General features: G+C 32.6%; 1 protein-coding gene across 1 annotated transcript; it reads right to left on the reverse strand.

Annotated features, from left to right (window-relative positions):
• Window positions 1–1,317: 1,317 nt before the first annotated feature.
• LOC145582022 (uncharacterized) lies at window positions 1,318–8,219 on the reverse strand. The gene is made up of 11 exons (XM_081639061.1): window positions 7,939–8,219; window positions 7,814–7,861; window positions 7,560–7,730; window positions 7,404–7,470; window positions 6,568–6,632; window positions 3,333–3,411; window positions 2,918–3,036; window positions 2,739–2,818; window positions 1,954–2,023; window positions 1,619–1,696; window positions 1,318–1,503 (listed from the first exon to the last, which is right to left on the reverse strand). The coding sequence occupies exons 1-11, from the start codon at window positions 8,188–8,190 to the stop codon at window positions 1,438–1,440; spliced, it is 1,095 nt and encodes a 364-aa protein (XP_081495187.1). The 5' UTR covers window positions 8,191–8,219; the 3' UTR covers window positions 1,318–1,437.
• Between the last annotated feature and the right edge of the window lie 4,669 nt (window positions 8,220–12,888).

Consider the following 12,888-nt stretch of genomic DNA (forward strand, 5'->3'; position numbering starts at 1 on the left):
TCGGGTTATTGCTGCTTTCTTGGGGACAACCTCGTTTCTTAGTCATCTAAGCGTTAACATCCTTTATCTAAATCGAGTGCAGAAACAGAATATCGAGGCGTCGCAGATGTAGTCTCTAAGACACGTTGGCTTCATAATCTTTTACTTGAGTTTTATTGCCCTCTTCGATACGCTACTATTGTTTATTGTGATAATGTCAATGCTATCTACCTTTCTGGCAACCAAGTACAACACCAACACACCAAACACGTGGAGATGGATATTCATTTTGTTCGAGAAAAAGTTGCTTTGGGACAAGTTCGGGTTCTGCATGTTCCTTTTAGATATCAATTTGCGGACATTTTCATAAAAGGCTTGCCACAAGACTTATTTTTGGATTTTAGATCCAGTCTTAGCGTACGACCTCCTCCCGCATGACTGTGGTGTGTGATAGATGTTATAATATTGGTATATATTCTATATCTTATTGTACTAGGTTTACGATAATTGTAAAACTCTATATATATTGATCAATGGTACACACTCCAAATTGAGGAGTTTTTCCGAAATCCAACACTTTCAATTTAGCATAATGAAGCTTATCGTCTTTCTTGCTAAAGGTGCTAATGATACTTTTGCAGGTGGTAACATTATTGAAGCAAGAGATGATAATTTTTTTAAACATATTTCCCCTTTGATATCCTCTGTTTGTAATAACGATGTTCTATCTCTAGTTTTGCACCAGCTTAAAAAAAATAAAATAAAAAATATGCTCCTCCTTTGGCACCATAAATCCACAATTATGATCAACCAAGAAAAGGAAAAGAAAAAAAAAAAAGGAAAAGGACAAAAGGAAAATATTTCTGCTTAATTGTGTTAAATGTTTTTTTTAATTGAACCACCTTTAATTGATTGTACTTAATGTGTTGGAAGATGACCCTAAGACTAGCGACAAGGCAACAAGATTTGTTAATGCAGGTTTTTGGAAAAAGGTTGTTGATGAAGAACTTCGATCCTTAGTAATAACACTAAGGATGCAAGCCCAAAAATTAAATAAGAAATACCACTTCAAATGCGATAGACTATAGCAGGGATTCAAAGGATATCATACTACAAAATACGAAGTATGTAAGAAGGTAGCTGCAAGCCTGCAACACTGCATTAAGTTGAAACCTTAAGATCTATTAAATTGACTGTAAATGATGTCCACCTAAATAATGTTGCAGATACAATGCATCATTACAAGTGTAATCTCAAAGTGTAACTCAAATATAGGAAATAAGAAAAGCCTGATATTGATAAATATACAAAAAATAACCGTCAGATCACCAAGTTGTTTTCCTACTTTAACCCAAAACAAGCCGCCCGCACTGTGTTAAGTGTTTCAGTCTGGCTCCCCAGCTTCTTCAGCAAAAGACCGGAAACAAGCAAAGTTCAATACAAAGCTCACTTGAGACCCTAGCTTTTCTGCAAAGCCCGGTCAATTGGTTCTTGAAAATATTGAAGTGCTATAAATACTGCTTCCTGTTTTCCAAAAGTTACAGTTTCAGATGAAGAATGAATAACTACAATGATATTGCTGTCACTCTTTCCACCTTTGAGGCTTTGAGCAAGAAGTGATGGATATAAATATTTTTACCTCTGATCTAATTGTACGGCTTCCTTGATGGGGGCATAAATTCAGATATGAATGGAAGACCTCTTTTGCATCTTTTCCCTGTTGAAATGGTGATTAACATTACTAGAAATGAGATATGAACTCTTGCGTGCAAAGAAGCAAGGCTCAATGAAAGATATGAGTGTAAACCCAAGCTCTAATTTATTTATTTATTTATTTTTGTTTTTTGATGGAAACCCACACGCTGATCTTAATGCTTGCAATCAAGTAGAAATGGTCAAACCAAGCTAACAAACAGAGCTGATCGATGAAAGATATATATCCCAATACACAAGTAATTATCATATAGACCGTACCTTTAATTTCTTGTCCTTGTCAATGCATTCTTCCAAACCAGCGAGGCCACCAAATGTGATCAAAAGGTGCCTGAATATGAAACAGAGCAATGAGATTTGCATAATCTTACAAATGACAGGTTTGCATAATCTTACAAATCTGCAGACGTCCGTTCACCCAACAGCGTCCTCTTCTGAATTTTTGTTGGGTTCCGTCTCGTCTCCCCGTCCCAGGTTTCGAAGGAAAAATGTCACTCTGCAAAGTAGGTCTTCCGTGTTTTTTACTAACTCTTTGTTTTGTCGGTTAAGCGGCTCTAAAAGAATAGCATCTTGTCCCATCGGGTATACTTGGTTTCCTAATCATAAGAAGTTGTATGGTCCGACCCCCAATGTTCTATCGTGTAATCTTGCTTTCTTTACTTAGTTTAGGTTGTAATTTTGCTTTTCATTTAGATCTCTTTGTCAAAAAAAAAATAAATAAATAAATAAATAAAAAAATAAAAAAAAAAATCTTACAAATGACCAAGACAAATAAATAGCTGCGATTGTTGAAAACAAGAAAAGCCAGTTAATAATCATTGTTCCACATCCTGAATCGAAAAGAAGGATACAAGTACCATTCTTACTATCAGTTTGTTTCACATTGCATGATAAAAAGAAACCAATTATAAGGGTACCAAATAAAAGATGAAGTAGCCTTTGCTTTTATCCTATTGATTGCACCCTTATGATTAAGTAGAAGTTCTTTAAAACCTCTGTCAACTCTAAAACAAATGAAAGATTAAAAATCGAAAAAAGAAACACACCTAAACTCAGGTATACAAAGCTCAGATGACTTGACAACTTGGCCATGCTCTGAAGTTCCAATCACATAGTCATAACCACCCTACAGGCAAAGATAGAACGCAAACAATTACGATGAAACAAAAGACCTGATAGGCTTCCACAAGACCACAACTCTTCAAACAAACATAACTAGCAGTACCTCAAATGAGCAGTTTTCAATAACAGAGCTTAGATTTGGAGCATATCGCACTTTATATCCCCAGTACATGCCCTCTTCTTCTCTAGGAGTAGTAGATTGGACAACCTGGTGTAATGTCCCTTCAAAGACCACATGGTATCATAATCTTAAAAGCAATACATAGAAAAGTCTGCAAACAGGACCAAGGAATCTACATGAGCAGACGACTCTAAAAGCATCATCACCTAGTGATCTGACTAATTTCCTAATTATTATCAAGGAAAAAATTAATCTAATTCAAAGATGACTAAGGTAATTAAATTGCATGGTGACAGAAAGCTATTACAGATATCAAAGACCAAAGGCAATACAATAAAATATAAAGATTCAGCGATACTAGGTACAATGAACGAAAGACTACACAATGAATTAATACCAGTATTCAAATTACGGTCATTCCCCATGGCAACGGTGACTCTTATTCCAGGTCCAAGAACTTTATCAATGACAATATTCTGCATCAAAAACAGAATTAAATTAGAAGCATAACAAAGCCATGCACTTTGAAAATTGAGATCTTATTGCTCATATTGACATGCATCATTGAGATACATATATATATTTTTAATCTTATATCTTCAACAGTTTAGCGCCCATACATCAGAGATTCAGATGGGGATTCTAAAGAGGTAAAAAAATGAATGCAGCCTTAATTAGTAAAATAGTCATTCCCAGTACAAAAGAGGTCAGACCACAGAGTATATGTCAAGATCTTGCATCACATGTAGTCTCAATTCTCAGCTTATGTCAAGATCTTACTGGAAACATATGAGTATTCAAAGTCAACTGCATATTAGTACACCACCAACTCTTATGCAAATAACATCATGCATCATCTAAAGAGCTGTGAAACGAAGACATATACAATAGATCATGATCGAGATCTTATATTGAGGCATTAATTCTTCAGACCAAAACTAAATAGCCCCTGACTACCATAATAAACCCACAATTGCATTCAAATTTGAAACTTAGATTCAAACATATGCATAAGAATGAACAAGCTAATTATGGTTTTCCTTTCTGCTGTCCAGGCTTGTTTCTAGGGAGGTAATTCTATTTCCCAGGATATCACCTACCATTCACTTTTTTTGTTCTTTCCTTATAATGCACAATTAAGCTAAATGATAGCAAAAAAGAATTGTTCTTTCCTTATTCACCAAATTTGCACTTTTGCAGTGTGTAAATGGTATGTAAGTCAATAAAATTTTGAGATTTCACATAATTGATCTCTATGATAGATAGATGTTGAAAAAATGCGGTTGAGATTTGTGGTGGTACAAGGCCTCAGTACAGTATCGTCCTCTTGTTCAATACTGAATTTGCAACCATTGTTTTGGATCTTACATTGCAATGGCTATCCTACGATCACTACCTACAGCGGCCATTTAATATGTGGGATTAAAGGGAAGGTAATGCGAATCATATCCCAACATGACAAATTTCTTTGTTTGTTTTAAGGAAATGGTATATAAATCCGCCACCCCCCCCCCCCCCCCCTCAATTACCACATTCTATTACCTGGGGGTGCTGGTAATTGGGAAGGGAATTGAGAGGGTTGGAAAATGACAAAAATGTCATCAATGAGAAAAGGTGGAGGAAGGGGAAAGATAATTAGTGAGGGAAATGATGTAAATTTCTTATGAAATATCAATGTATTCCTAGCAACAACCAACAACCAAACATTGGATTTTTACTCACCTCCATCGATTCCCAATAACCAATTTCCATTCCCACTTGCCAAACGACCCAAAAGTGTCCACAATCTTTGAAAAACATTAATCTTGGAATTAAGTAGACAATAAATGTTGTTTCAGGAGTAAGTAAGCCAACATCATGCTAACAAAAATTATGAAGCAAAACTCAATGTCCTCTCTTCTTTTTATTTTTATTTTTATTTTTTGAAAATGTGACTCACTGCGGTCTAGCGCAACGTACTGCAAAAAACTCTGAGATGTTGGACTTATGTAATTCTTTCAGAGACATAGAAGCCACTATTTATAAATGGAAGGTTGTTTAGAGGCCCTTAAAAAGTTTGTTTTGATGACAATTGGCCTGATATTCAAATGCATGTTCCTAAGGGTTTACCTTAGAAGCTTAGTATTAACTTCCTTTAAATTTGCCTTATATATACTCCTATAGCCTGCTTTGTACTCAGATAGTTTTACGGTTTTTAGAAATATAATTTTATTCTCCCACTCTTCCAGGCCCCTTAACTATATGTCAAACATCATATGTACAACAGCAGACCTGCAGCACAAAGCACATGTAGCAACATGCAAATAAAAGGGACCTGTGTAAAAATCAAATTCACATGGAGAATGCAAAGTTACACACACCCACAACTTTGAAAATTTCACTTCCTGCAACTAATTCACAACCTCCAAAGACATTTTTATCTTTGTTGCACTTTGCTTTCACCATCAAGACCGCTTAAACATCTGTAGTGACAAAATAAAATTAAAAGCCTAAAGTTGCATGTAAGGTGCTAAAACATCCATCTCTCTCATAACACAATCCTAGTTTTGAACAAAGATTGAAGATGGATACGGGTTTTAAGATGCATGAAGCACATCGAAACAACACGGAACCAAGAACCTAGGCAATAGAAGAACAGTGAAACCTGGCAAGGCACAATTTGTTGCGGAGAGAAATAATCATTGAGAATCTCATTTAGCTAAATAAGCAGCTAAATCACAAAACTTTCCATAGCATTGTGTACACACATACATACAAAGTATACTAAATTCCATTTTATTTTATTTTTTTATTTTATTTTTTGTCTTTTTCTTTATTTTGGAACTTTAAAAAGGCAGCAGCATAAGAGGCGACCAGGGCTTAACGAGCATCAAAGCACCATAGAGGTAATCATCCTTAGCAACTTGGTACCCATGAGTAAAATTTTATCTTGCACCAAGGACCACAACACGCTATGTGGTTTCGAATGAAAAAATAGTTCACAAAATTATGAGCATGCAATTTGTGTAGTTCAAATAATGAACATTGGGATCATCTATTATGAACACATAGTTCCGAGATAACAAACACTTTTGTTATTACTTCATTACTTCAGCAATGAAATTAAGCATACAATTTTAAATTATGAAAGTTAAAGAAATGGTCTTGAAGTATATGTTCGTTATATTGAACTATCTGTTCATCCAGGATCACAATGGCATCGTGATCTCAGATGCAAGATATAATAACTGCTCCATGAAGGTCTTAGGTACTATTTTAAATATATTCTTCACAAAATTGGTTAAAACCTAACTTTTAATGATAAGATGTCTATAACTCTTCCAGTAATGGAAATAAAGTGATTGCTAAAGAGTAAATAGGGGAAAGAGGGGCATCACATCTATCAATGAAGATTTCGTAGCTAAGAGCGTCAAGTCTATGGTTTGATTACTCTTAATGAGCAACAAGATGTATTACTATGGTGTACAGAGAGAGAAAAGGCAGTAAGGAACAAAAGGCCAATGAAAAATCGCAGTTGGTAGAATTATGAGGCCTGGAGTAAAAACATGAATGCATAGTCAAGAAACAAGACATCTATGAATATCATTTTAAAAAATTTCTCCTTATCTAACTACATTGAACATAGAGCATACCTCATCAAGACCCACATCTACCAATGTACCAAAAGAGTTTGGAGCTTTTTCTTCCAAAGTCACACCTGTCATAGTTACCAAATAGAATTATATATCAGGAATCATATATTAAACAGCACATATATGAACGCAGGCATGCATACCCCCCCATAAAAAAAAAAAAAAAAAAAAAAAACACACACACACACACACACACAAAGACAACTCCCGGAGGCATAGACATGCCTAAGACAGAATCTTGTCACTGCAATTTGATCGATAAATCAAAGCAAACAATCATGAAATATGTCAAACTTTACTCAATATATCTAAAAAAGAGATTTAGAATCACATCTTCAAATGTCCAATTTTATGAATCCCAAAAGCAGCAATATTATCTTCATCACTTTTTTGCTGATTATGTGTACCTCTCTCCATGACTCCTATAGTTGAACATATAGGAATATAATGCCTTCTTACTACCCAATGCAACCTACATTAACATGATTGTCTTGGTTACACTCCTAACTACCCCTTTTAAACTATTTATTTGCAATTATCACCCTACTCCAAATGTAAACCCTTCTCAGAAACACATTGCAAGTATGACAAAGAATGCCAAGCCCATATCAAACAACTAACAACCATATAGAAACGGCAAAACCAACACAAACAATTCACATGAAATTCAAGATCAAAAGCATTTCTGCAAGTTAAACGTTTACAACATCCATTCTACTAAGTTAAACAACAATCACATATCCTCCAAAACAGAACAATCCAGAAATTCATGCAAAAGACCCATCTCAATTAAAACTTTTCAAATTACAAGATTACATCAAAGGCAATCCCATTACCTTCTCTATAGGAAGCCCATTCGTGCTTGCGAAGATGATGCGGCGCATCAAGTGGTGGTAACAAGCCCTAATCAAGATCATTTCATTTAGACAGCTACTTCAACAACAAATGCAGGTGCAAACTATGCAATGACAATCAACAAAAACAACTCTTACCACAAATCTTAAGCAACTATGTCTTGTAAAAAGTGTCTTTCTAAGATACTGTGGCGTTTCGAGGTAGCGTAAAATTCTAATAAAAAACGCTGCATTACTTTTATCCCCTTCTGAAGTTCCCACAGTAGTAGGATCATCCATTGAACTTCCATTATTATCAAATACCACAATCTATTCATACAAAACACAATTAAAACACCTAACATTCTCAATTAACTCGTAAAAAAACTCGAAAAATACAGGATGATTCAAACCTCATCAATTCGATAAATCGTGGCGGCTCGAGCAATTTGTCCTGCAAGCTGAAAAATACCCAAAAAAATTAGAGAAAAATTATAGTGAGACAAAAAGAGAACTATAGAGTAGGAGAAGGGAATACCCGAGTGGCGAGCTCGTGAGATTGAGCGTTTCCAATGATTGTACTAGGAATGGCGATGCTAACAGTGGGGATGGTTTTTTGTTGATGGGTATTTTGGATGTTGTCTTTCTTCCTTTTCTTTTTCTTCCTCTTTGGTTCTTCTTCAGGTTCGAAGTCGCCATTGATGAGCTTGGAGGTACCATTAAAGGGGCTCTCTTCTTGTTGTTGTTCAGCTTCATCTTGGGAATGGAGTTTTTCCTTTTTCTTCCCCATTTTCTGTTTACCTAAGAATGTAGAATGAATGTTGCAGTTTGAGTTGAGCAGGGGTTTTGGGTTTTGGAAACAACTCAAGGGGTTTTGGGGTTCTGGAGTGGACTTGATGCGATGGGCTGTCGAAGGGGGGAGGGGCTGGGGGGCTACGTGCCTTTGCTGTTAATCTGACGTTAAATAATCCCCTTAGTGGTTAGTTTATTAAATTTTTTTTTCTCATTTTGCATGTGGAAAAAGGTTCTTTTCAGATTTTAGGGGTCGATTTAGTCCTTTAATTTTCAAATTGAGCTCTGAATTAACATAAAAATAGCATAAACGACAAATAAATGACAAAAATACTTTGGTTTACGTGCCCTAAAATCGTCATCAAAGCTTTTATTTGGCCAAGGTTTTAGGGGTCATATTTCCATTAAGGGTTAAATTTGATCATAAAACATATCACTTTGCGTGCCAAGAAATGTATCAATTTGTATGTCATAGGCTAATTAGGGTTAAATATGGTCATTGAAGGGTTAATAGGATAGTTAAATGCTAATAAAGAATTAATAAGGTTAAAGAAACTAAAAAGAAAAAAAAATAAGGTGTCGTTTTCGGCTGATTAAGTGGTCGGCGATGTCATTAATGACACATGTCATAATACCCTATTATTTTTTTTCTGAATATTTGTGCCTCAACTCATATGCATGTACTTTTTAAATTTTATTTTTCATGTACTTAATTATTATTTGTATCTCACTCACATTTCTTGTACTTTTCTCCCTTTTTCAATGTACTTCATCTAGCTACTACATCCATTTCTTAATTTTCGTGAATTTTGGGAGAATGGAAAATATTAAGGGACAGAAAAAGTAAAAAAAATATTCTCAAAAGACTACTAAAACACTCATAAGTTACATGAAATTCATCTTTTGTAAGAACAAGGTACATTGCACATAACGAGATTTACTTTACACGGAAGTTATGGTAATAAAACTTATTGTAACCGCTAAAATATTTCAATCTTGAATGTCAATTTGCGCGCGATTTTACAAGTTTGCAAAATCTAATTATTGAAACTAATAGTGTAATTAATAGTTTAATTATTGAGCTAAAAAGTATCAATATGCAACTAATATGTGTAATCTTAAGTGTATAAGACCCTATTCTTTAAAGTTGCTCTGCGCTCCCTTGTTGAAATCTGCTCTGTTTTGCTGAAATCTGTTCAAAAGAGCAGGGCTAAGTGTATTATTGTGTAATATAATATGGACATGTGATTGTTGATATGTCATATGATGTACAAATCATATAAGATAAGCAAAATGAGTCATATTGTATTGTTGGCTAATAAGATAGCTATAATAGGTTTTACCTTTGACGAATTAGACAGTTTCAATACTCTCTTTGATCATATCGCATATATTTTGGTTATGGAACTAATTAACCACTACACAATTTTAAGTGTATTATTGTAGAATTTTCCTTGATTGCCTATTTGCAAGAATGTTGACAGATCTCCTAAACTCTAGCCTCTATTGTTAATTTTGAAGGGGCTTCCATCGGATTACTGGAGAAAAGCCCCAATCTTTATTTCTTTTAAGCTTTTTGTTTCTTAGGTTATCATAATGTCGATGTCCCTCGAAAAAAGGGTTTATTTCTTTCGAAAGACAAGGTTTTTCCGATCTCTATCGAAAGACAAGTTTTTTCGAACTCCTTCAAAAGACAAGATTTTTATTTGTGTTTAATTTGGTCTCCAGTTGTGCGAGGCTAAGATTGATTATGGTTTGAATTGAATTACGAAATCAGCACAAAAATTTTCTTTCTCATAAAATTGCGAAGCAACGATGGATACACTCAAAAAATTGTATGAGACCACGAATCAAGAATGTGCCGAATTGTATATATTTATGTATTTGGATTCTTAGCCCTTCCTTGATTAATTCTTGTTTGGTTTTAGTAATATCTGCACCAATAAAACCAGAGGAATGTAAATCAACCGATCAAGCCATTCTGGCCGTATTAATGCTTGGTCAATTTGTAGCTTATACGGAAAATATATATTGTATCCTTCGTGTCTATATCATTCAATCATACCCGACTCCAGGGTGGTCCATTCGGATCCACTGAACAGAGCTCCGAAATTTTGAACCTATTTTTTTTATTTGCTAAAGCCCAAATACAGTAATAAGGAATTATTAACCTTCTTCATCACATTCCCTCTAACAAATTAATAATTTATTAACCTCATTAAACTCTTTGACTTATTAATCTAATTTTTCATGTTTTGATTTCCAAGTAAGCCCATCCTAGTTAATATACTTTCATAATAATCATTTTTCTAAAACCCTTTAGTCAACTATATATATATATCCTTGATTTACTAATTTATTTTCTTATTCAAACTCTTAAATTCTTCTTAAGCAATCCACATAAATTAGAGTTTTCAATTGCCAAATTTTCATATTATATTATCAAGATATTTAAATCACAATCTCCTACATTCTACAAATTTGTTTTAGTTATTTACAAAAAGGATATGATCACTGCACTTTATCTCTTAAATTTCTCCGATTCCGGACAGTTTTTCAATTAACTTTTCATGTTTTTTTTTTATCTATTTTAATTTTAATATGTTTTAATAGTAATCGCTATTGTAAATTTCTAAATATTTGTGTAAGTTTATTAATTTTTTCATGTTAAAATAAAGAAATACTTCATATGATTTAAATCGTAAATACAAAATTAGAATAAAATTGAAGTCTTTTAAGTAAACACAAGTTTCTACTGAAAAATAACAATGGTGATATGGATCGGAGGATGTTGTAATTTTGAAATTAAAATTATTCTTGTATTGCTGATGACATGATTTTTATATTAGATAATTGTCTTTTAAATTATAGGGGACTCGTTAAAGAACATGATACAGGATATCTAAATATCTGGAAATAACTCATCATTTAACCTTTGGTTTAACAATAGCTTACTAGCGTCTCGAATGCCATGCTAAACAAATTTCAAATTAAACCAGAAGGATTACGGAGTAATAAGAGATTAATTTATATATAAGTCAATAACATAACACTTTTTTTTAAAATGTAAAATTATAAGTTCATGAAACATGAAACTTCTATTAAAATAGTTTATAAATTAACAAATTGCGTTATATATATATATATATATATATAATATATATATATATATATATATATATATATATATATATATATATATATATATATATATATATATATATATATATATATATATATATATATATATATATATATATATATATATATATATATATATATATATATATATATATATATATATATATATATATATTGTCAAATGAGAAGGGTCTTAAAATAAAAAGGGTGAGAAGGAATCTGACATGTTAATTTGTTTTGTAATCAATGGCCAGGATTTCATAAAAAAAAACCGGGTAAAATTTTTCATGTGCTATGTTCTTCTTTTTATTTCTCTTTCTCTCTCCTCTCCTTCTCCATATTCTAGCATATTCTAACATTCTCACTATATAATTTGCAAACAAGGAAGTGATTTTGCCATAAAAAATCTTTAAAATGCTCATCAAATTGGCTTCTCCATCCTTTTTTCGTGCTTCAATCCTTGAATTCTCGATCTCATCGTTCACTTTTTGAGCTCATAATTTAATTGGTAAGTGAATTTTTCTTCAATTATGTAATTTAGGGTTGAGATTTTGAGTTTTTTTTTTTGTTGTTTTTGTTGTAATTAATGTTTATATTTGCCAATCTACAAGTTTATTTTGTTATTTTTTACTTTGATTTTTCTAATCAATTTGTAATTGATCATTACGGTTTTTACATTTGTTTTTGATAATGATTTGTTTGAATTTCTCATATTGTTTCTAACATGCATATATATTGAGTTATATGTGCATATTTTTTGTACTAAAGGTGCAAAATTTTCCAATTATATGTGCATATTGCTAGCTGAACATTCTTTAAATAACGTCGTCGGTTGATTAATCCTTTTAATTAGGTTTTCATACAAGTTGTTCATGACCACTACTACTTTCTCTTCTCTAAAATTATAAGTACAATTAGAACTATTAATAAGCATTGATAATGGAGAGGGAGTGTTCAACACAACGAAGAGGAAAAACAATGAAAAAAGAAAAGTGAATTATGAATGTGCATAAATTTTGAGTCAAACATGCATAATTTTTAAGTCAAATGTGCATAATTTTTAGGAGAGAGAAAGAGAGATAAAAGAATGTGTATGAATCTAAGAAGAGAGATGTCGAGGAGGATAAATAAAAGGTTAAAAGTATCATATAAAAACTGAAAAAGGAAATGTGCATAATTTTCGAACTAATTGTGCATATATTTTAGACTAAATGTGCATAATTTTACAAAGATGAAATTTAACCGTTGGATTAAATACATGATCAAGATTCCTTCTCATTCTTCTCATTGGATCTCAACCTTATATATATATATATATATATATATATATATATATATATATATATATATATATATATATATATATATATATATATAGGGGAGGGATCCGGTAAGAACCCCTCCTTATATAAGAACCCTAGGTTATATAAGAACCAATCTCAGCCGTAGGATTAGATTGGGATAAGCGGTCAAGATTAAAAAAAAATTAAAACCAATTTAATATTTCCTAAAAAAAAAAAACAACCCACTTTCTCTCTGTTCGATTAATGTTCAT

Source organism: Chenopodium album, chromosome 15, assembly GCF_948465745.1.
Source record: "Chenopodium album chromosome 15, dcCheAlbu1.1, whole genome shotgun sequence".
NCBI lineage: Eukaryota > Viridiplantae > Streptophyta > Magnoliopsida > Caryophyllales > Amaranthaceae > Chenopodium > Chenopodium album.